This window comes from Pelodiscus sinensis, chromosome 3, assembly GCF_052426305.1.
Source record: "Pelodiscus sinensis isolate ZL-2025 chromosome 3, ASM5242630v1, whole genome shotgun sequence".
Taxonomy (NCBI): Eukaryota; Metazoa; Chordata; order Testudines; family Trionychidae; genus Pelodiscus; species Pelodiscus sinensis.
The window spans coordinates 144,831,722-144,857,480 of NC_143054.1; the positions used below are offsets into that span (position 1 = coordinate 144,831,722).

Sequence of the window (25,759 nt, forward strand, 5' to 3'; positions counted from 1 at the left end):
AAACTGGCCTTGCATAAAATTGTCCTTCAAGGTGACTCTGATTTGCACTGCTCCTTGCTGTGCTGTCCTATCATGTTGGTGTCTGGCTGCTCAAACTCTCTGTCTAGGTACTCTGCCTTAGCCCCATGCTGCCAAAAAAAGTTTCCCCTTGTTCTCACACAGATTATGGAGCACACAACAGGCTGCTAGCACAAAGCGAATATTGTGTTTGCTATGGTCCAGCTGAATCAGGAGACTCCTAAACTTCCCCTTTAAATGTCCAAACGTACATTCTACCACCATTCTGCACTTGCTCAGCCTGTTGTTGAACTCCTTGCTGGGTTCAGGCTGCCTTTGTATGGCCTCATGAGCCAGGGGAGCAAGTGATAGGCTGGGTCACCTAGAATCACAATGGCCATTTCCACCTTTACATTGCGATTTTCCTGTCTGGGAAAAAAAGTGCCTCTCTGCATCTTTTGGAAGAGGTAGGAGTTCCTAAAGATGCATGTGCCATGCCCCTTTCTTGACAATCTCATGTTCATGCCAGTGAAGCAGAGGATTGGGGGGGGGGGGTTAATGCTGGCAACAGAGGTTGGGCTATCCATCCACACTCACTGGCAGTGGTGGTAGGAAGTGGAGCAATCCCTTCCCAGACTGATCCATACACCCAGCTGCATTGCTCAGGGAAGGGGACTGTGGAAAAGGGGTGGAACCACACCCTCACTCACTAGCAATGGGAAGCAGAGCAACACAGCTGGGAGTTGGAGGATCAGAGCAAGCTGGGGCTTGCACTGGGTCATTCTGCTGCCAGCACCAGGGCCCTGCTATGGTGCTGGCAGCAGAATGACCCAGTGCAAGCCTCAGTTTGCTCTGATCCTCCAAGATGCAGCACTTGGGAGCATTGACTTTGGGGGAAGAGGTAGAGTGGGGGCAAGGAGAGTGGAACAGGGGCAGGGAAGAGTAGAGGAGGAGTGGGGGTTTCAGGGAAAGGGTTGAGTAGGCTCCAGTGCGTGCAGGAAGAGGCGGGGCCTGGGATTGAGTGGGGGTGGGGTGGAAACATAAGATTGTAAGAAAGGCTATTCTGGGTCAGACCAAAAAGGTCCATCTAGCTCAGTATCCTGTCTGCCAACAGTGGCCCATGCCAGATGCCCCAGAGGCAGTAAACAGAACAGGTGATCATCAAGTAATCCCTCTCCTGTCATCCATTTCCAGCCTCTTACAGAGGCCAGGGATATTATTCCTACCCATTCTGAGTAACAGCCATTGATGGACCTAACCTCCATGAATTTATTTAGTTCTTTTTTGAACGCTGATAGGGTACATCCACACAGTAGTGCTAAACTCAAAATAAGCTATCCAACTTGAGCTATGCTAATTGTGTAGCTTAAGTCGAAATAGCTTATTTAGACTTTTGATGCTGTGTACACAGCAGTTATTTTGAGATAGAGCACTCTTGCCCCCAGTTTCCTTACTCCTCATACAATGAGGGTTATAGGAGTTGAAGTAAGAAGTCCTCCAGCTCAACATTATTTTGACATTATGTCGAAATAACTGCTTGTGTGAAGACATGGACTATGTTATTTTGGAATAATGTCAGTTATTCTGAAATAATGCCGCTGTGTAGACATAACCTTAAAGTCCTGGACTTCACATCTTCCTCTGGAGTTCCACGGAATGACTGTGCACTGCATGAAGAAAAACTTCCTTTTGTTTGTTTTAAACCTGCTGCGTATTAATTTCATTTGGTGACCCCTAGTTCCCATTCTTATGTTTTGGGAACAAGAAAATAACTTTTCCTTATTCACTTTTTCCACATCAGTCATGATTTCATAAACCTCTATCATATCTCCTCTTGCTCTCCTCTTTTCTAAGATGAACAGTCTTTTTAATCTCTCTTCATATGGGACCCATTCCAAACCCCTAATCATTTTTGTTGCCCTATTCTGAAGAGCTGGAGTGGTGAAGTGACTCCTCCCATTGGCTAGGGATAGCACAGGGAGGAGTTATGTGGGAAAGCAGTCATGTGACTCGTGTCTCTTCATAGCAGTTGCCACCGGCAGCAGCAACTCCCAGCCTGGATGCTCCATGCCTGGGCAGGAGCCCAAAATCCAGTTGGGGCTGCTGTAGCAGGAGCATAGAAGTGACTTAACTTCTGCACTGCCTGTGGAAGTGAGCAGGGGAAGGAGAAATCCTGTCCCTTTCCAGGCCAACTGATATCAAGGAGGTTAGATTTCATGGGGCAGAGCTAATTTCACAGTCCATGTCATGTTTTGCATGACTATGAAATTGGTAGGGCCCTAATCATGAGTTTTGTGATTGAGAATCTTAGCTTTAATTTTTTTAAGTAAGTTTATAGAATTCATGGCTGCAGGGGAAAGCTTGATAGTATGACACAAGTGCACTCTGAACTCCCCAAAACAGAGAGTAGATTAAAATGACCTAAATCTTAATTTTTTAAAAATTAAGAGTGTAATCTTCATAGTAAATTATGTAGGAAAATCTCTCTTCAAGACTTGGCAATTCCCTGAAGAATTTAAAAACTGTATTCTGATCAAGTCTCACTGTTAAATTGTTTGTATAGAAGAGATTTGCAAGAAGAGAAGTGCAGACCAAATGGCTTAGGCTTGTGGGGGAAACATTTCCAGGAGCCATATCTTACAGTCACATTTTCCTTTTCCCATTGTAGGTCTTGCACAGTCAGGCTCCTGGGGATGCTTCGACGAATTTAACAGAATTGAATTACCTGTTTTATCAGTTGCAGCACAACAAATTTATATAATTTTAACAGCCAGAAAAGAAAGGAAAAAGCAGTTCATTTTTTCTGATGGAGATTGTGTAGAGTTAAATCCGGAGTTTGGAATTTTTCTTACAATGGTAAATATATGAATAGAAGAGTGTAATTTGGTAATCCTAGATAAGAAGAGACAAGTTAAACAAGTTATTACCTCAGTATTTGGTTCCTAGTTGTTAGCCATTAAACTCTCTTAGGGTATGTCTACACTACCACCCTAGCTCGAACTAGGGTGGTTAATGTAGTCAACCGGAGTTGCAAATGAAGCCCAGGATTTGAATTTCCCGGGCTTCATTTGCATATTGCCGGGCGCCGCCATTTTTAAATGTCCGCTAGTTCGGACTCCGTGCCCGTGGCTACACGCGGCACGAACTAGGTAGTTCGGATTAGGCTTCCTATTCCGAACTAACGTTACTCCTCGGGCTTCATTTGCAACTCCGGTTGCATACATTAACCACCCTAGTTCGAACTAGAGTGGTAGTGTAGACATACCCTTAGTTAGTAGAGATAGTTTTTAAAAAAATTGTTTTCTTCCTTGCTACAAGTTCTTTGATAGTTAAAAATAGTTTTTAGATAAGTAATTATGCACCGATAATTAAACCGTGGAAACTTTATTTGTCCCTATGCCATGCCTGGTTCGCCCAGTTTTAAAAAGTGTACAGACTGTAGGCTGTCCATTTCAATCTCCGATGGTCACAGTGTGTTTGCTGTTTGGGGGAAGAGCACCCCACAGTACTCTGTCCTTATTGCCAGAAACTTACAGCTCATATGTGAAAATCCAGAGACTTACAACTAAAAATGCTCCAGCTGGAGTGAAAGGCTCAGTCAGCTTCTGACCCCAAGCACACTACCCTGCCCAAATTAAAAACATCTGGGACGGTGTCAGAGAGAGTGGCTCCCCTTGGGTTGAGCCCAAAGGATTGTGAAAACACTCACCTGTCAAAGAAAAGGGCCTATTCTTCCTCAGGGACTGACTCTCCTTTAAGGAAGCATCCTCTCCACAAAAACATTGTCCCTGGACCTTCAGTGCAAAAAGGGACAGACAAGCAGGCTACTAATGGGGCTAGAAATGGAAAAAGCCATGACCTCAAGTACAAAGATCAAAGGCACCGACAGAGGCAAAATACAAAGCCTCTTCGGCAGCACCAGCCAAAACGCCCTTGGCACCGGCCGTGGCACATGCCAAACAGTGCTCACAAGCAGCATGGAGCGTGAGTATTCTCCCTGCAGAAGTAGTGTCGGCACTGACAAAGCACTCAGCGCCAACCACATGTAAGAAGCAGCCGACACCTGAAATAATGCCACTGCACACATCGCATGCCCTTCAGGTTCCATTATTTACCCCTCCCTTGCAAGATCTGCAGAGACGGAGCCCTAGTCATCCTGATAGTCCCATTGTGGCCCCACCAAACTTGGAACCCGTACCTGCACAGACTAGCGGTTCACCCTCCTTACCTGCTACCACACCGTGTAGATCTGATATCTCAGAGCAATGGCACGATACTACACCCACAGCTCCATACCCTACACCTTCAGGCTTGGCTGCTCTCTCTTTCTCGGAGATAGAAAATCCCTGTTCCCAGCAAGTGAAGGACATCCTCCTTCACAGTAGGAGACAGTCCACTCGAAAAACTTACCTACAAAAATGGACACGATTCTCTCACTGGTGCCAGCGAACCAAAGTAGAACCCCGTGTTGCCCCACTAAAGATGATCTTGGAGTACATTCTACACCTTAAAGTGTCAGGACTGTCAATCTCTTCTTTAAGAGTCCATCTTTCCGCAACAGCGGCTTTCCATACCTTGATTGATGGCTTCTCCATATTTGCCCATCCTATCACTAAAAGATTCCTTAAAGGGCTCCACAACGTATACCCACCCTATAAGGCACCACCCCCTTATGGGACCTAAATCTTGTTCTCCACCACCTCACCAGACCTCCTTTCGAGCCTCTGGCTACAGTACCACTCCCCTTTCTCGTTATGAAAGTCTGCTTCTTATTAGCTATCACGTCGGTCAGACAGGTGAGTGAACTCGGAGCATTAATGGCAGAACCCCCCTACACAGTTTTTATGAGGGACAGGGTCATACTTACACCTCACCCAACATTTCTGCCAAAGGTCTGTACAGAATTCCATGTCAACGAACCAATCGTACTACCTACCTTTTTCCCAAAACCACATGCTTCACAGAAGGATGCCACTCTGCATACTCTGGACATTCGGAGGGCTCTCGCCTTCTTCCTGGAGAGAACGAAACCATTTCGTAAACCCGAAAGACTTTTTATATCCATCGCTGAGTGTTCTAAAGGAACACCTCTATCATCACAACGAATCTCAAAATAGATCTCGACATGCATAGTCAAGTGTCACACCCTGGGCAATAAGCCACTACAGTGCCCACCACGAGCGCATTCCACTCGAGCCACGGCCACTTCTACAGCCTTTTTGAATAATGTCCCCTTAAGGGATATTTACCGAGCAGCAACGTGGTCTTCAGATCATACCTTTGCCAGACATTATGCAATCCTACCACAACTTAAACATGACTCAGCAGTAGCTACGGCGGTGCTCTCTACCACCTCTAAACATTGACTCTGGCTCCCTCCAGCCATATATTGAATACTGCTTTGTAGTCACCTAGGCTGTGTCCAGACTCAGGGGTTTTTTCGAAAAAAGTAGCCTTTTTTCGAAAAAACTTCACCTGCGTCTAGACTGCAGCCGCGTTCTTTCGAAATTAAATCGAAAGAACGCGGCTTTTCTTTCGACGGCGGTAAACCTCATTGCACGAGGAAGAACGCCTTCTTTCGAAAGTTCTTCTTTCGAAAGAAGGCGTTCTTGAATGTAAATAGGGCTTCTTCGAAAGAGAGCATCCAGACTCACTGGGTGCTTTCTTTCGAAAAAGCAAGCCGCTTTTTCGAAAGTTCCGCGTGCAGTCTAGACGCTCTCTTTCGAAAGAGGCTCTTTCGAAAGTATCTTTCGAAAGAGCCTCTTTTGAAAGAGGCTTGCAGTCTAGACATAGCCCTAGAGTGGAGTACCCACAGGGACACTACTCGAAGAAGAAAAGGGAGTTACTCACCTCGTGCAGTAACGAGTGTTCTTCGAGATGTGTGTCCCCATGGGTGCTCCACGACCCTCCCTTCCTCCCCTCTGCACGGAGTCTAAATTACTCGGACAGAGACGAGGAACTGAAAGGGAGGGGGTTGAGCCGCGCGCTGCAGACGGCGGGAAGGGCTCGAGACACCTTCTGAGCATGCGCAGCTCAGCAGGGGGGAAACTGCTTTGCAAAGCTCCGATCTGCGGCTCAGGGTGACCCTTCACCTAGAGTGGAGCACCCACAGGGACACACATCTCGAAGAACACTCGTTACTGCACGAGGTGAGTAACTCCCTTTTCAACAACCTTCAATATCCAGACAACAGTTCTGAAGTTCTGGTCGAGGGTCTGATGACCCTGAAATTTCTGAGGCAGCAATCAAAAGAATCTACAGTATTTGGCAACTGACTAGTTGCATTTTATCCAACCTGGCATGCCATCACTACCAACAGATAGGTGCTGGAAATTGTGAGAACCGGCTACTTCATTCCATTTTCAATTGTCCTCCCCTCCCACTCTCTTTCATTATTCCTCTTCAGGGACTGCTCTCAAGCATATGCTCGTACAAGAGGCAGAACATCTTCTAAGATATGGCACCATAGAAGAGGTACCACAGGAGCACAGGGGCAGGGGCTTTTACTTACATTTCTCATTTTGGACCGCTGCATGCTCAACTGTTTTCTAAGGTACCAATTCTTCAAAATGGTAACCCTTGCCACGATTATACCTGCCTTAGGAAAAGGGAACATGGTTGTCTACACTTGACCTCCAGGACTTTTATTTTCATATATCAATATATCCGTCACACAGAAGATTTCTCTGTTTTATATTAAAGAACAGACACTTCCATGAGTATTCTTGAAAGTGCTGGCAGTAGTAGCTGCACACTTGCACTAAATGCACATCATAATATTTCCATACCTAGATGATTGTCTAGTAGCTGATCCTATACAACAAGACACACAAAAGGTTGTATCAATGATCAGAACCCTCTTCGACAGCCTTGGATTTCAGATAAATGTAGCAAAGTGCACACTGACCCCAACTCAGACATTGGAAGCTTCAGGGGGTAGCCGAGTTTATAGAGGCACACTTAGATTGCAGAGAAGCCAGAGTCTCCTTACCAAGCCACAGATTGGCCACAATCAGGGACCTCATAACAACAGCACAGAGCAGTCCGGTCACAATGACATGCCACTGCCTACAAATATTGGGGCACATGGCAACAGCCACATTTGTGGTTCCCCACGCTCGCTTACACACGAGGCCATTACAGGCATAGTTATGCACAGCCTACCAGCCACGCATACACCATTTAAACAAACAGCTTACATGGTGAACTCTACATGACACCATATGCATGGGCATCGCTTTCCAATGCACCCTGCCATCAGTAACAATCATGATAGATGCTTCGCTACTGGGTTGGGGGGCACACCTAAATCATATGGTACAGGGATAATGGACTGAGGACGAGACCAGATAGCACATCAATGTACTAGAACTAAGGGCAGTAAGAAATACATGCCTACACTTTCTTCCCCTGATTCAGAACAGAACAGTTCAAATCCTCACAGATAAGGTCCCTAGGATGTATTACATTAATAGACAGGGAGAAGCACGTTCATACTGACTCTGTCAAGAGGCAATCCACCTGTGGGAATGGTGTATCCCACCACACATATACCTGGTCACAACTTACCTCCCAGGTAATGACAGCATACTGGCTGACAGCTAAGCAGACAGTTCCCACAAAACCATGAGTGGGAAATAAACCAATCAATGCTGACTTACCTCTTCAAAACATGGTGGTTTCCAACAGTGGACTTATTTGCCACATATGAAAATGCTCATTGCCCACAAAACTGTTTCAGATCAGGCATAGGCATCTATTCCCCAGGGGAGGCCTTCAGCATACAATGGAAGGCACCTTCGGCATACAGTGGCAGGCACCTTTGGCATTCCCCCCTGTTTCTATTAATACAATGGGTAATCCTCAAGATCAAACAGGACAGAGTAATTCTTGTAGCTCCCAATTGTCCCGGACAGACGTGGTATCCATACCTCTTACAGATGAGCATCCATCCACTGCATTGCTTTCCACAAGTCTGATCTCTGCTCTCAAGTGCAATGGTCAGATACCCCACCCCGCTATTCACATGTTGCATCTCCAAATGTAAATGCTGGCTGGCTGAACACCATGGAAAAGACCTTCCCCAAACCAGTGCAGCTTATCCTTACAAATTCCAGAAGAGCTACAATGAGAAAGACATACATAGCAATGGAAGCACTTCATGGCCTGGTGTGCGATCCACACCTATGAGCCCACCCACACAGGATTATCACAGATTCCACAATACCTATCACATCTGCACAATGCAGGCCTTTTTATGAGCTCCATAAGGATGCCTCTCGCCTCCATCTCTGCTCTCTGTGCCCCGATACAAGGGTACACTGTCTTTACATACTCTTCCATCAAACGGTTAATGTGAGGGCTACATAACATGTTTAAACCACTCAGGGTATGTCTACACTACCCCCCTAGTTCGAACTAGGGGGGTAATGTATGCATACCGAACTTGCTAATGAAGCCCGGGATTTGAATTTCCCGGGCTTCATTAGCATAAAGCCGGCGCCGCCATTTTTAAAAGCCGGCTAGTGCGAACCCCGTGCCGCGCGGCTACACGCGGCACGGACTAGATAGTTCGGATTAGGCTTCTAATCTGAACTATCTGTACGCCTCGTGGAACGAGGTGTACAGATAGTTCGGATTAGGATGCCTAATCCGAACTATCTAGTCCGTGCCGCGTGTAGCCGCGCGGCACGGGGTTCGCACTAGCCGGCTTTTAAAAATGGCGGCGCCGGCTTTATGCTAATGAAGCCCAGGAAGTTCAAATCCCGGGCTTCATTAGCAAGTTCGGTATGCATACATTACCCCCCTAGTTCGAACTAGGGGGGTAGTGTAGACATACCCTCAGTGACCAAATTCCTGCATGGGACCTGAACCTAGTGTTAAAAGTACTCATGGGCAAACCATTCAAGCCTTTAGCCACATGCTCATTACTACATCTATCCATGAGGGTCACCTTCTTCATCGCAATTTCTTCTGCAAGATGAGTCAGGAAACCAAGAGCCCTAATGGTGGTCCCCCTCCCCCCACTCCATATGCAGTATTTCACAAAGTGGTACTAAAGACACATTCCAAATTCCTCCCAAAAGTACTTACCTCATTCTACTGCAATGAACCCATACACTTACCCATCTCCTTCCCAAAGCTGCATAAGGACAATAAGGAAGCAGCTCTCCATACCTTGGATGTCCACAGGGTATTCGCCTTTTACCTACAGCATACAAACCATTTTGCAAAACTCCACGACTAGCTTCATACATCTGACATATACCTTAACACAAAGAGAACCCCTGCCAATCACATAAGATCACTTTGCAAGAGCTGTGGTAGCCACAACAACATTCCTACAAGGTGTTCTAACAGAACAAATTTGCAGGGCTGCCACATGGCGTCGATGCATACATTCACGCAGCACTAAACCAGCCAGACATATGGGCTCTGTCTACACTGCACCCCTTTTCCGGAAAAGGGATGCAGATTAGACACTTCGGAATTGCAAATCCATGGGGGATTTAAATATCCTCCGCGACATTTGCATTTACATGGCTGCCGCTTTTTTCCGGCTTGGGGATAAGCTGGAGAAAAGCCAGTCTAGATGCGATTCTCTGGAAAATATGCCCTTTTCCGGAGGATTTCTTATTCCTACTTGAAAGTAGGAATAAGAAATCCTCCAGAAAAGGGCTTATTTGCCAGAAAATCGCGTATAGACTGGCTCTTTTCTCCGGCTTATCCCCAAGCCGGAAAAAAGTGGCAGCCATGTAAATGCAAATGCCGCGGGGGATATTTAAATCCCCCACGGATTTGCAATTCCCAAGTGTCTAATCTGCATCCCTTTTCCGGAAAAGGGGTGCAGAGTAGACACAGCCATGTAGATGTGGGAACAAAGTTCGGCCAAACAATACTCTTGGCAGAGACTCTCACCTTCGGACGCTCCCACCTCCTAGTATGACCATTGCTTCATAATTACCTAACGGTGGAATATCCACAGGGATACTCCTCAAAGAAGAAGACCTAGATCCATTCCTTTCTGAATATATTGGTTCTGATGCTTTCGTGTAGTTAATTAATGTACAGGCATTCTTAGGTTTTCTGCATCAGAATTATATGAAATCAGACATTGACATAAACTTAGTATATGTATTTATATTAAGGCTATATAAATAAATGCAAGTGATTAATACAAAACAAAGTAGATATTTTTAAAAGTTGTGGTTAATTACAGTTTTATGAATTACTGTTAAAGCAAATGACTGCAGTGTCAATGCAACATCAATCAGATGTACCCTGACTCCAAGATAGTTGCAATTACTCAAAGATGCCCAGTCAAAGCAACAGCTAGTACATTTTTCAGAGGCTTCAACTTTGTAATCTTGCTGTGATACAGGTCATGTATTTCTGATGAAATGATTTCTTGGAAGGACTAATTGGAACATACAATTTGAAGAACATTTCTTGGACTGAGGTTGCTATTCACTTGCAATAGCATTGGATAAGCTTTTGAACCATGGGTTTGTAGTGACCCTAAAACTCTGTAAGCATACACTGTAGCAGCTGGCAAGATTAATTTGATTTTGGTGGTTGTCTGTAGCACAAGAGCTGGAGGCGAAAGCATAGTTAATGCGTAGGTGGTACTGCAGACTTGAAGTATTTCAATGGTATTGGAACTGAGCCTTGAAAAAGCTACAGGTAACCATCTTTTTATCCAGAGACCCATCTGGCAGCTTTTAAAAAATAAACTTCCTTTTCAAAAGACGTGAACTTTTGCTTCTTTATTCAGTTAACTTTTTCTGATATTTAATCACTTCATATCATGAGAACATAATAGGACTTTGCCAGCGTCTGCCAAGTGATTAAGTACAGTAAGTTAAGAGGGTCAAAATAGAAGTGTGCCATTAACATTCATTTAAAAAACAGCATTACTTTCTTTTGCATTAATTGTCTGCATTAACTGCAATTGACAGCCCTAAAAAAAATGTACATTCATAAGTTGCACTTTCACGGTAAAGAGTTTGCACTATATTATCTTTTTTACAGTGCAAAGATTTATAATACAAATAATATGTAATAAGCACTGTGTACATTGTACTCTGTGCTGCAATTGAAAACAGTATTTTTGAAAATGTTGAAACAGAATAATAAATTTCAATTAGTATTCAATGATTGTTTAACTATGATTAAAATGACAATCATGTTTTTTAAATCTGGTGATTAATTGTGATTTTTAAAATAATTTGACAGCCCTAATTTAGATGAATGTATAGTAATTCAAATGTTGCTTTATTCTCTTCTATACAGTTGAGGGTATGTCTACACTAGCCCCCCAGGTTGGACTAGGGTGGCTAATGTAGGCATTCAAACTTGCAAATGAAGCCTGGGATTTAAATATCCCAGGCTTCATTTGCACGTTCCTGGGCCGGCGCCATTTTTAAATCCCCTTAGTTCGAACTGCCTGCCCGCGGCTACACGCGGCACTCAGAAATTAATCCGAACTAAGTCCTTAGTTCGGATTAACTTCTGACTACTGCGTGTAGCCGCGGGCAGGCAGTTCGAACTAAGGGGATTTAAAAATGGTGCCTACCTGGGAACATGCAAATGAAGCCTGGGATATTTAAATCCCAGGCTTCATTTGCAATTTCGAATGCCTACATTAGCCACCCTAGTTCGAACTAGTGTAGACATACCCTGAGAGAGTTTGTGTGTCTGTCTGTCTGTGTGTCTGTCCATCTGTGAATAAGTATGTTGAAGAACTCCTAAATGGTAAGAGCTAGGGCCACCAAATTCGCTATTCGTCATCCTCTTACAATAACTTAAAGGTCAGGGCTTGGATGTGCCTGGAATGTGATTGTTTCTCAGATAATGTAAAGGAAGAGATCTATTGGTAGGCACAGTTATACTGCAAAATAACCACAGGAGGGTGGGTACATCTGTGAGATTGTGGCCAGGTGGGGTAGGGCTCTGGATATTTCCAGCCACTGTCCATTGGCAAGGTTCCCATACTGGTGTGGGAATGGTTGCCCCACTGTGCTGACCCTTATTCCCCACAATTGGAGCCCAAATCATTCCCTCTTTCAGAGCTTGTCTAAATTCATTTGGGGTTCTGATCCCATTTGGGGAGTGGTATCCCAGGAAGCTGGGCCCTAAACCGCATTTTCCTTGGACCTGAAGAGATTCAGTGTCTTTACTACTCCTCGAAGGAGAGGGGGGCAGTGATCTCAGCTTATTGCCTTGGCTGATGGGGGGGACCAGGGAGCTGGCCCAGCAGTACCAAACGGTGAAAAGCTCCAGAGAGCAGGAAGGTGAGTATAAGTGGGCATGTCAGTCCTCCAGGAGAAACCCCCTCAAGGGATCTTCTGTGACAGCACCCCATTACAAACCACAATTATAGCAATGCTGTTACATTTGTAGCTATTTGTTGTGATATTTAATTATTAAACAGTAAACAAAGGGCTGAGCTACATTAATCTGGATATGAATAAGCCTTAAATATTTTAGTAATAATTAACATTCCTTAAATAACTGGTTTAAATACTAAAAAAAATTGTAAAGTTCTGTAAATAAGTATTATATTTTATGTATTTTTATTTATAGAATCCTGGGTATGCCGGGCGCCAGGAGCTACCAGAAAATCTAAAAATTCAGTTTAGAACTGTGTCAATGATGGTTCCAGATAGACAGGTACAACTCATTACTTAGCTAAACAGAAATCAAATACAGTGTTTTAAGGTTTAATGCGCTACATTTAAAAAAATAGCTATTTTCCATTTTTGCCTTTCCTTCCAAATTTTCAGAAAAATTAATGTATTTCTTAATAATTATATGTTATATTTCAGATAATTATGAGAGTTAAGCTTGCAAGCTGTGGGTTTATTGATAATGTGGTCTTAGCTCAAAAATTCTTCGTACTTTACAAACTTTGCGAGGAACAGCTCACTAAGCAGGTATGTTTCCTCATCTTAAAATATTTGTAATACTACTTTTCCCTTTAGGTTTTGATCTGTGCACATCTGTTAGAATTTTAATGTTATTTTTTTTTAAAGTTTGAAATATATTCCAACAAAAAATCTATTTATAAAATATATAGTGTGGGAAGGTCCTTGCCCAGGCCCTTTGTCCTGGGGCACCTTCTTCAGCCATAAATCACCAGGAGACCCTCTCCTGTGCAGTCACCCTCCTCTTTTTATTGCTTGTGCTAATTTCCCATCACCTTCTATTTACAAAGCTTTGTTTTCTCAGCAACTAACTCAGCTACCTCCTCCTGGCTGGGGAGCACTCAGCCACTCTCTGGCTCCTCCCCCTCCACCACTTCTCTGGCTATCCTATCTATGCTTCTGGCTAATAAGGCCCTCAGCTAGCTCCATTAGCTCATCAGGCCTGGGCTTGCTCAGCTGGCTGCTGTAATTGGCCTTTTCAGCCAGGCTGTGGTGGCAGAGCTCTGGTTTAGCCAGTAATCTATCACACACCTCCCCCCTTATGAATCCTGGGGATCCTGTTTAGGGGTTCCACCTTCCATGAGCCACTCTGGCCCTGCTAAGGGGTTTCCTTCGGGGAAAATCCCCACTCATGCTCAGGCACTCCTAGGGACGTCCTTAGGAGGCTCCTTTATTCCCTCTTTGCAAAAATTACAGTGATAGGGGTCTGGCCTATAAAATTTAGCCCTTGCCCACAGGTCCTCATACCCCATTGGGGCCCTTCCTCTGATACCAATTTTACCTGCACTGGGGGGTCAGGGTCCCCCCCCCCTTCATGCAGTAGCTTATGTGCCTCAGTTTTCCTCATCTCTCCATTCGGGATCGATGTCTCCTTTTCTGGGAACTGCTCTGGGAAGCAATCCAGTTGCACCTTCTCTCCTTAGGAGGGTCTAGCACTATCAGAAATGCTTCCCACTTGTCTGTCCCCATGGGTTTAGGACACCGCCCTATTATGTGCCTTAGCTCCCCACACTTCTAGCACCACCAGCTACTCTTCTGTCTCCCTTGGGGGCAGAGGGGAATCTCTCATCTTTCCCTGAGGCTCCCCTCTCTCTCTCTGTCTGTGGCAGGCCAGTCACAGTCCTGACCTATCACTGCTGGGTACAGTTGCTGGACCACTACTCCCACCTGCTTCCAGTGGAATCTGTCCCTCACTTTCAGTGGCACCTCGGCTACTGGGTAGGACCTCTTGTCCCTATAAATGCATTCTAGTGTCATCTGTGCTCCAGGGACTATCCAGTGTGGCCTCACCAGCTCCTTCCACACCAGTGAGTGGGCTGACACAGAGTCCATTAGCCCATGCAGGGCCTTCTTCCCCACCGCATCGGGACAGTGGGCAGACTCTACCTTTTACCTGGACCTCCCACCTGAGTCCACCCACAGAATCCTACATTCTCACAGTCCATACTTTCTGGGTAGTCCCACTTCCTATGCCCTGCCTTCCTGCACTGCCAGCTGGTCTTGTGCCAGCACCCCCAGGTGTACCTCGGGGTGCCTCCTTCCTTTCCAGCCCTATCCCAAAAAGAAGCTCCTCCAGCTTCCTTCCTGGGTCCTTGACCCTGTAGAGTTGGCCTTCTCTCCAGAGAATCTCCACCCTGGTATACTCTTCTGCCAGCCTGACTGCTGCATCCATTGTTTCAGGCTTATGGGCGCCTGACCCACACGTGGATATTCTCTAGCAAGGCTTGTAGCAGCTGTTCAAGTACAAGTGAGACCATTAATTCCTGCACTGTCCGTGTCTCTGGTTTCAGCCAGTGGGTTGCCCAGTCTACTAACTTTTGTGCAAATACCCGGGGCCTCACTGCTGCTGTCCATTGGGCTGACAAACTTCTCCTGATATTTTCCCATGGACAGCCCCACCCTGTCCAAAATGACCACCTTCACTGCCTCATAATTCTGGGCTTGTATATCCCCCAAAGCCATGTAGGCTGCCTGAGCCTCTCCTGCCAGCTGCCATGTAAGGAGCCAGACACAGGGCCCAGGTAGCCCTTTCCCATCCAGCGCCCATGGCTGCTCGCTCAAATGTTCCCAGAAAAGTGTTTGGGTCACCCGTTGGCCCCATTTAACAGAGTCCCAGGCCTGGTAGTCGGGTGCCATCCCCTCCTTCAGGACTCACCACTTGTTAGAGGAGTGGTGCTTGCTGCTGCACCTTGCTCTGCTCCTTGGATGCCTTGGGAGTCAGCAGCGTGTGTTGGGAAGGAACAGGGCTTGTACTATCACTGTTTCCTGATCCAAAAGAAATTTGTCAGCAGGCAACTATTCCTTTTGTAATCTAAAGTTTGTCAAGCTGCAATGCTTCAATATCTCAGCGTTGGAACAGAGGGGCTGGCTCTCAGCCCTTGATCGCCAAGACACATACTTTCCTATTACAATACACCCCGTCTAGAGTTGATTTTTCTGATTCATCATGGGTGATAACCACTATTAGTACAAAGATCTTCCTTTTGGACTGTCCATGGAATCTTGGGTATTCTCCAAGATTCATGCAATAGTCACTGCCTACCTAAGAAAACAAGGTGTTATCTTTCCAAACTTAAGGATGGAAAGATGGCGTCTCCTCAAGGCTCCATCCAAGACCCATGTTCTCTGAGCTGTCTGTATAACAATAGACTTGTTCTTGAAGCTGGGCCTCTTTGTGAAACTTGGGAAATCCACTTTTAATATTGGTACAACTAAAATTCATCTGCGCACAGTTGAATGCCATATAGACTCATCATATACTAAAACTGGAAGGGACCTCCTAGGACATGCTGTCCTATCATGGACAAAAAATGACACTCTGTGATGCCCCAGGCTTCCAATTAGGGGCACTACTTTCTAGTCACCTAGATAAGCACCCATACGGACATCACTCAAAGAAGCAGAAAAGGTTACTCACCCTGAACAGTAACAGGTTTTTTAAGATGTGTCCCCGTTAGTGCTCCACTACTAGCCTTCCACTCCTCTGCTTTGGAACCAAAAAAACATAATCCCCGTGGAAGAGAAGGAACTGGAGGCATTTGGACACAGTGCTATATATATGTTGTATGCACTGTACAAAATGGGGGAGATATTCATGTGTGATCTGATGGGTATGTTTAAATAGAATCATTCTTCGTTTACACTAATGTTGTTGAGAGCAGATGCATACTATAGTCTTTGTGCATTCACTGACGCTATATCTACATTGCAGAGCAATTTCAGGATACCAGAAGTATCCCAAAATAGCTATTCTGTGTCTTTTGAGTACACCCATTATTTCAAAATATAATGGGCTCACTATTCTGATGTCCCTGTAAACCTCATTCCACAAGAGTTAAGGGACATTTTGGAATAGTGCTTTATTTTGAGGTAAGTATGCAGTGAAGATGCACCCTGAGACAGGTAACACTGGTTTGACTAATTTTGTAATAGGCCCAGGCCTGCATAGCTTAACACACAACTCTGAGTATAGATCTATTGAAATATATCTGGAGACTTCCAATTATTGATACGAATGCTATTATTTCCTTTTTTAGGTTCATTATGACTTTGGTCTGAGAAATATCCTTTCAGTTTTAAGGACTCTTGGAGCTCAAAAGAGGGCCAGACCAGATGACAGTGAACTGAGTACTGTTATGAGAGGCCTAAGGGATATGAACCTCTCTAAACTGGTGAGAACCTATCAGTTTAAGATTTCTGCAGTGTATGATTGAATGTCCTAAATGTTTTTCACAGTTTATAGTTTTATATGCTTTAAAAAAAAACCTTACATACTTTTAAACTAAATTTTTAAAATATAGACTAGCATGCAGCTCAATGAGCAGAATGTGATTATCAAATCTGAAAACGTGCTGTGCATGGGAAGAATGTTATTTTCTTTACTAAAGTAAGTATGCACTGAGTGATGAGCATGGTAAAAATGAACAGATTATCTTGAGCGCTCACTTAAGTAGATTGCTTTTTGTAGTCAGTCTTTTGTGTGGTCCAAACTTGTGTACATAGGTACCCATCTAAAATATACATAAGTAGGCATATTCAAAAGTTGGTGTGCATCTAGTTAAAATGATGTTCTTCTCTGAGAGATATCTCTGTTGGTGTTCAATTCTGCCTGTTGGCGCATCACTACACCTGCACCCAGAGAATTTTAAAGAAGTGCCCATATGAGCTGTACATGTCTGGTGCCTGCCTCATGTGCTGTTGGTTGTTGAAGTATCGCATTCATGACCCAGAATCCTTAGTTGCTCTTCAAGTAGCATCCCTATAGGAGCTCCACTGTAGGTGTAGGTGAGCCCCTGCACCACTAATCGGAGATTTTTGGTAGCAATGTCCACTGAGCCTGTGCGTGCGCTCTCTCTCTTTCTGATGTGCCCCAAAGCCATCTAGCACTGTCTCTAGCACTGCCTGGCTGGAAAGCCTCTCACTTCCTTCTCAACTGCCTTTCACTTTACACGGAGAGAACATAAAAAACAATGAATAGTATAGCAGCACCTCAGGGTAGGTCTACACTACCACCCTAGTTCGAACTAGGGTGGTAATGTAGGCAACCGGAGTTGCAAATGAAGCCTGGGATTTGCATTTCCCGGGCTTCATTTGCATCTCACCGGGCGCCGCCATTTTTAAATGTCCGCTAGTGTGGACTCCGTGCCGCGTGGCTACACGCGGCACGGACTAGGTAGTTCGGACTAGGCTTCCTAGTCTGAACTACCGTTACTCCTCGTTTCACTAGGAAGCCTAGTCCAAACTACCTAGTCCATGCTGCCGCGGACATTTAAAAATGGCGACGCACGGCGAGATGCAAATGAAGCCCGGGAAATTCAAATCCCGGGCTTCATTTGCAACTCCGGTTGCCTACATTACCACCCTAGTTCGAACTAGGGTGGTAGTGTAGACCTACCCTTAGGGAGGGGAAAGGGGAAGGGGGGGAGGGTGGAAGAAGGCCCCAGTGGGGCATGCAGGGAGAGTTCAGTCCTCCTCCTCTACCTGGAAGCTCTCCTGCAGGGCTTCCCGGATCCGGATGGCCCCCCGCTGGGCTTCCCGGACGGCGGCAGTGCGGGGCTGAGCATACCCTTAGAGACTAACAAAACATGTAGATGGGATCATGAGTTTTCATGGGTTGTGCCCACAAAAGCTCATGATCCCATCTACATGTTTTGTTAGTCTGGAAGGGTATGTCTACACTAGCCCGCTAGTTCAAACTAGGGTGGCTAATGTAGGCATTTGAACTTGCAAATGAAGCCCGAGATTTAAATATCCTGCGCTTCATTTGCATGTTCCCGGGTCGGCGCCATTTTTAAATCCCCTTAGTTTGAACTGACTGCCCACGGCTACACGCAGCAATCAGAAGTTAATCCAAACTAAGACCTTAGTTCGGATTAACTGTTATACCTCATTGTAGGAGGAGTAACAGTTAATCCGAACTAAGGACTTAGTTCGGATTAACTTCTGACTGCCGCATGTAGCTGCGGGCAGTCAGTTCGAACTAAGGGGATTTAAAAATGGCGCCGACCCGGGAACATGCAAATGAAGCCCAGGATATTTAAATCCTGGGCTTCATTTTCAAGTTCGAATGCCTACATTAATCACTTTAGTTCAAACTAGGGGGCTAGTGTAGACATACCCTAAGGGACTAATGTAGACATACCCACCAGGGCTTAACTCGAAATAAAGTATACAAATTGTGATATGTTGATTGAGTAGCTTATTTTAAAATAGCTTATTTCAAAATTGGGAGCGTCTACACAGCACTTATTTCGAAATAGAGCACTCTTCCTCCAACTTCCCTTATTCCTCGTACAATGAAGGTTATAGGAGTCAGAGTAAGAAGTCCTCCAGCTTGACAGTATTCAAGCTGACATTTTGAACAAACTGCCTGCTGTCTAGACACAGACTAGGTTATTTTGAAATAATATTGCTGTGCAGACGTCCCCTAAAGTGCTGCAAGACAATGTATTGTTTTTTAAGTTTTTTTTCAGGTGGGGTATGTCTACACTACAGCGCTAATTCGAACTAACTTAATTCGAATTAGTTAATTCGAACTAAGCTAATTCGAACTAGTGCATCTAGACTAAAAAATTAGTTCGAATTAGCGTTTTGCTAATTCAAACTAGCATGTCCACACTGAGTGGACCCAGAACTGAGGTTAAGGATGGCTGGAAGCAGTGCTAGCAGGGCATCAGATTAGGACTTAGAGCGTGGAGCTGCTGCCTCAGGCTAGCTGAGGGCTGTGCTTAAAGGGACCCAACCTCCGCCCCGGACAGAGAGTTCTCAGGGGTGCCCCGCTTGCAAAGCAGTCCTTGCTTGGAGTGCCCACATTCGGCACATCACAGCACTCGGCCATCAGCCTGGCTGCGCTTGCCGCAGGCTGCCATCCGGAGGGGGGGGGGGTCAATCAAGGGGCTTCAGGAGAGCTTCCACCCTGAGAAGTCCGCAGAGCCACCCCAGTCCTCCCCATCGGGGGCTCGTACCCCATTCCTCCCTCACCTCCTTCCACTTACCCCTCCCTAGCCCCCCTTCCTGATGTACAAAATAAAGGACACGTGTGTTCAAAAATAGAAACTCTCTTTATTGAAGAAAACTCGGGGAGACTGGGAAAAGGAGGTGGGAGAGGGGAAGAGAAAGGGTGAGAGAGGGGAGGGCAACTAAAATGATCAGGGGTTTGGAACAGGTCCCATATGAAGAGAGGCTAAAGAGACTGGGACTTTTCAGCTTAGAAGAGACTGGGGGGGGATATGATAGAGGTCTATAAAAGCATGAGTGGTGGGGAGAGGGTGCATAAAGAAAAGTTATTCATTAGTTCCCATAATAGAAGGACTAGAGGACACCAAATGAAATGAATGGGTAGCAGGCTTCAAACTAATAACAGAAAGTTTTTCTTCACAAAGCAAATAGTCAACCTGTGGAACTCCTTGCTGCAGGAGGCTGTGAAGGCTAGAACTAGAACAGAGTTTAAAGAGAAGTGAGATAAAGTCATGGAGGTTGGGTCCATGGAGTGGTATTAGCCAGGGGGTAGAAATGGTGTCCCTGGCCTCTGTTTGTGGGGTAGGGGTCTCAGTGGACCACCTTGATTTTCATGCACACCTGCTCCTGGGTGGCCAGGCTGGCAGCTATCCTGCCCTAGACGGCCACTTTCCTGTGCCTAGTGCGGAGGTCGTGGATGAGGTCCATGATCTCCGCACTAGACCAGGCGGGCGCCCGCCTCTTGCGGGCCTGGGCAGGCTCCCGGGAGCCGCCAGCATTGTCCCGGGAAGAGGCGGAGGGCTGGGTGGCAGCGGGTGGCTGGCTCGAGCCGTGCCAGGTGCAGGGTCTGCTGGCTGGGTGCTGGCAGGCTTGCACCTGGCACGGGCTCCGTAGCCATCCCGTGCCCCTTTAAGGGCTCCGGGGCCGAGAGGGGGGCAGACAAGTTTCCCTGGTGGTGCCCAGAGTGGCCATCAGGGAAAGCTGGGGAGGGCTAGCCTCCCACTAGTTTGAATTAAGTGGCTACACAGCCCTTAATTTGAACTAGCTAATTCAAACTAGGCGTTAGTCCTCGTAAAATGAGGTTTACCTAGTTCGAATTAAGCGCTCCGCTAGTTCGAATTAAGTTCGAACTAGCGGAGCTCTAGTGTAGCGTCTATCAAAGTTAATTTGAACTAAGGTCTGTTAGTTCGAATTAACTTTGTAGTGTAGACATACCCTTATAGACTAACTCAGCTACCTTTCCAAAATGGTATATCATTAGCATAATTAGTAGCTGTTTCTGTTTCTTTTGTTCTCCCTAATAGTGTTTTCTTTTCTTTCTTTTTTTAACTCCCTTGGGATTAAAAAGAAGAGAGAAAAAACCCAACTTTGTTTCTTATTCTGTCAGGGGCATCTCTCTCTCTCCCCCCCCCCTTCATATTTCCCTCCCCCTGGGAAAAGAAAAGACGATCTGCTTGCTTCTGCATTTCTCAATGCTAGAGATTGATCTGCCTCCAACTCTCACCTAGCAGCATTCTTAACTGTACCTGTTCTGAGAGGTGCCTCTCCTGTACACAGGCATTTTTAGAGATGGTACAGTAACTCTTTCCCTGGGTACCAACATGATCGGTCTCCAGGATACCAGAGCTCATGGTGGTCATGTTACAGGAAGCTGATAGAGAAGGTTCAAATTTTTAAGCACCAATTGTTTGGTTGGTTAAATCATTAGCATGTGGAAGGTAGTGTGATAGCCAGGTAATATCATTATTCATGCCTTTGTGATGGCTCCCAAACTTGCAAATGAAGTTAAGTTCCAAGGCTTCCCTGTGTATTTGGCTTTTGGAATTGGCCTGAAACAACACGATGATTTTGAAATCCATTAATGAATGCCCGGACAACTTAAAATGTTCTCCCACAGGTTTCTGTGTGTTGCCTTTTTGGATATCTGATTTGTGTCCATTAATTCTTTCCCATAGAGACTGTCCAGTTTGGCCAATATACATGGCAGTGGGGCATTGCTGGCATTTGATGGCATAGAGCACATTAGTGGATGTGCAGTTAAATGAGCCCCTGATGTAGTGGCTGATGTGGTTGGGTCCAGTGATGAAATCGCTTGTGTAGATGTGTGGACAGAGTTGGCATCAGGGCTAATTGCAGGGGTGGGTTCCTGGATGAGTATGATGGAGGGGTGCTGCATGGTTATTGGAAAGAATTTGTCTACGGTTAGAGGGTTATGTGTAGGAGAGGATTGGCCTGTCCCCCAAGACCTCTGAGAGTGAGGGGTCATTTTCCAGGATAGGCTATAGATTGTTGCATTGGATGCTTTGGAGAGGTTTAAATTGTGGGCTGTAGGTGATGACAAGTGGTGTTCTGTTGTTTTCTTTTCTTGGCCTGTTTTGAAGTAGTTCATGTCTGAATACTCTTCTGGCTCTGTCGATTTGATTTTTCACTTCTTCAAGTGGGTATTTCAGTTTTAAGAATGCTCTATATAGATCATATAGGTATTTATCTCTGTGGGACTGGAGCAAATCTGGTTGTATCTTAGGGCTTGGCTATAAACAATAGATTGAGAAATGTGGTATCTAGAGGCATGAAGGTAAGTGTAGTGGTCGGTAGATTTCCGGTATAAGGTGGTGGAAATGCGTTATGTAATTATACTGTAGTATTAAGGAAGTGGATCTCTCATGCGGACTGGTCCAGGCTGAGGTTGATGGTGGGGTGGAAGTTGTTGAGATCCCTGTGAAATTTTCTTTCCTGTGGTTCCATATGATGAAGATGTTGTCAATGTAACATAAGCAGAGTAAGGATGCTAGGGGGTGAGAGTTGAGGAAACATTGTTCAAGGTCAGCCATAAAGATGTCATGCAGCTGCCCATGGCTGAGCCACCGACTTGAATGTCCCTGTGTGTGCTCCAATACTGTCCTTCCTTCTGGCTAATTTGGAGTTCTTGGCCTCTTCAAGGAGTCTCTTTCCAAGGTAGAGAAGGAATTGATGGCGGGGGGCAGAGGGCAGGAGGCTCGCTCATGCATGATGCCAGCATACTCAGAGCATGTGGCTTAGGATCCAAATATGCGCCAGCTCCAGGGACACTGCTCTCCAGACTTTGATCCTCAGGACGGGGGGCACACAGATACCTGATGTGGAGTACGAGCACCCCTGTGGACGCTCATCTTGAAGAAAGTCAGTTAATGCACAAGTGGTGAGTAACTTCCTCTTCTTGAAGATGTGTGTTCCTATGGGTGCTCCTAAACCCACTCTCCTCCCCTCTATTTTGGAGTTCTATATAGGACTCCATGGTAGAGAAGAAAGTGAGAAGCTTTCGCCTGTGCAATGCTACCAAAAATCTCTGATTAGAGGTGCAGATGTGCACATAGATCTACAGTGGAACACCCATAGGGACACACATCTTGAAGAACAATTGTTACTGCACAAGGTGAGTAACTTCCTCTTCCTTCACAACCATCCCTGGCCTGATACAGAGCTCCACATTCCCAACATATCTAGTTAGTCAAATAGGAAACTTGGTACCCCCTTGGTACCTTAAATCAAGAGGAATTGCTAATAAATAAATAAATAAATAAATGCATACATACATACATAAGCAAAAAACGTCCATGCCTTATAAAGAGCAGATCATACAAAAAAATGGTTACCAGTGAGTTCACTATCATTGGTTCTGACAGCATCATGCCTCAGCATCCATTATACTCTGGGAACATCCAACACTGGTCATAAAACGGCTGCTCCTGGCATCCACCATCCCAATACCAGAGCTAATGACACTAAAGATGGTGCTAGTACTTATTTGCACCTTAGGACCACTCCCGAAACGGTATCATAGAGTCAACTTCAGCAATAACCTGCACAGCCTACAGTACTATCCACACAAATAATACCAGCCCTCCCGGCACCTATATCATCAGTGCCAAGTCCCTTTCTGCTCAACAGTATTTTGAGTGTTTAATCCATGCCAAAATCTCCACTTTTTGGTACCAGTGTTTCCCCAAGGCCATCAGTACTTCACTTGTATCTGTCTCTGATCCCATCACAGTTTTCCAGTGATGATGATGATGATGTGACTAAAGGTATACTCTCGCCTCATTACTCTCTCATGTCAGAATACACTCGATGGCTGTACAATCCAGGTCTCAATCATCTTATGACTGAGACATACCCTTGTATGGGACCCCCAGACCTTATCTAGGCCTAATTGGAGTCTAACAGAAGACATTATAGCAGACACACTGGCCTTTGTATGGAAGTGTCCAAATGGCCTCCACATGTACGTACAACAGAGGAAGACTTTCAGGAGGACCCAGGATCACAGCAACCTGCAGATGCTGCCCTCGCCACATCTCCATCCACTAATTCAGCCTCTTCTCTTGAGAAGTCCATATTGCCCCCAGCACCTCAATCAGTGGATGATTTTTTCCCTGTTCCAGGATCTGTTTAAAAAAGTAGACAATTAACTTACTATTGTCTGCCAGGAGGAGTCTGAAACTCCACTTGAGTTAACTCATCTTATAAACTTCCTCCTCAACAAAGATATCACTACCCATCAAAGCTGATATCATGGATGTGGTAAAAACAATTTGGCAAACACCAGCCTCAATTGATCATAAATATTATGTCCCATCTAAGGTGTCCAAATTTTTATGTACACATCCAGTTCATACCTTTCTAGTATGAGCATAAGAACTATGCTATGTTCATGGATTTAATCAACAACATTCTGTAGGCAAAGAGATAACAATTCAAATCATTAGTCTCCAAAGGCCATACTATCACCTACACCGCACTCCAAAATTCTCTGAAAACCACCAACACTGCAGCTAACTATATTGCTATGGCTATTGTCATGTGGAGGGCATTGTGGTTTATATCTTTCATATTTCCTTATAAGATACAGAAAACAGTGGAAGAACCTCCTCCCCCCCCCCCCCATTCAATGAAGAGACGCTTTTTGCGGCAAAGACCAATCAGGTCCTTCGTAAAATGAAAGACTCATGAGCCACATTCCACAGTCTACTTACTCAGCATCCATAACCCAGCTACCAGGAGAAAGTGTTATTGGTATGAACCATACCAGCATTCTAGATATCCTATACTCAACAGAGACCATACGAACAACAATGACAAAGGCAAAGGATTCAGCAACAACACCAACCACCATCAATGGTCTATGCCTTGTGCCTCTACTAAACACATTTCAGTCTTTGGTTGAGGGTCTCAAAGACCTCTCACCAGTTCTAATGATTGATACTGCCATCCAAGTCTTTGGAGATTTGTTTATGCCTTTTTTACACTGAGTGGACAGCTATAACCACCAACAAATGTGCTCTAGAAGTCATCCTCTTGAGCTCTCGAAGACACCTCTCATGAACTACTGTTATGACAAGAGGTAGCTTCCTCAATTGGGAGCTGTGGAGTTGGTTCCCACATAAGACAAAGGGAAAGAGTTTTACTCCTGCTGCTAGGGCTGTCTGGTGACTTATCTTCAGTTTCAGGAGACTAAAGTTTATAAGGGAAAAAAGATTTTGGATTATTGTCACTTTAACACAAAGGTGGGCAATAATTGGATCACAAGTCAGGCTTGCTTTGCCAGAATTAGCCCCTAGCAGACCTCCAGAATCTTTATGTACCTGCACATCTGCAGGTGTGACCCCTCCCAGCTCCCATTGGCCATGGATCACCATTCCCAGCCAATGGGAGCTGATGAAAGCAGCGCAGACTGGGAGCAGCTCTACCTGCAAACATGCAGGTAAATATTGTGTTGTAGTCTGTCAGAGGCTAACCTTGGTGAACTGCATCCAACTGGTGGGCCACTTATTGCCTACCCTTGCTCTAACAACTATCATACCAGTGCTGGAATAGAGGGATTGGTTTTCAATCCTTGACCTCCAAGACACCTACTGTCACGTGACAATACATTCCACTCACAGGTGTTTTCAGATTCATGTTGAGCATGGACCACTACCAATATTGAGTTGTACCTTTGGGACTCTCTGCAGCACCCTATGTCATTTCCAAGATACTTAGGCTATGTCTAGACTGCAGGCTTCTTTCCGAAGAAGCTTTTCCGGAAGGGTATGTCTACACTACAGCATTAATTCGAGTTAACTTTAATTCGAAATAGTTAATTCAAATTAAGCTAATTCGAAATAACACATCTATACACAAAAATTATTTCAAAATAGCGTTCTGCTATTTCGAAATAGCACGTCCATACTGAGTGGACCCTGAACCAAAGTCAAGGCTGGCCAAAACCAGTGCCAGCAGGGCATCAGGTTAGGACTTAGTGTGTGGGGCTGCTGCCTGAGGCTAACTGAGCTCCGTGCTTAAAGGGACCCTACCCCAACCCTGGAAAGACAGTTCTCAGGGTTCTCCGCTTGCTTTTCTAC

At 45.3% G+C, this 25,759-nt stretch overlaps 1 protein-coding gene across 1 annotated transcript in view; it reads left to right on the top strand.

The window, feature by feature from the left end:
- The window catches only part of DNAH8 (dynein axonemal heavy chain 8), a 611,430-nt gene that overhangs the window by 365,988 nt on the left and 219,683 nt on the right, over positions 1-25,759 (top strand). Inside the window, exons 45-48 of the mRNA XM_025186355.3 lie at positions 2,666-2,853; positions 12,583-12,669; positions 12,825-12,932; positions 16,460-16,594. Coding sequence (XP_025042140.3) covers positions 2,666-2,853; positions 12,583-12,669; positions 12,825-12,932; positions 16,460-16,594 — 518 coding nt within the window. The remainder of the gene's footprint in view (positions 1-2,665; positions 2,854-12,582; positions 12,670-12,824; positions 12,933-16,459; positions 16,595-25,759) is intronic.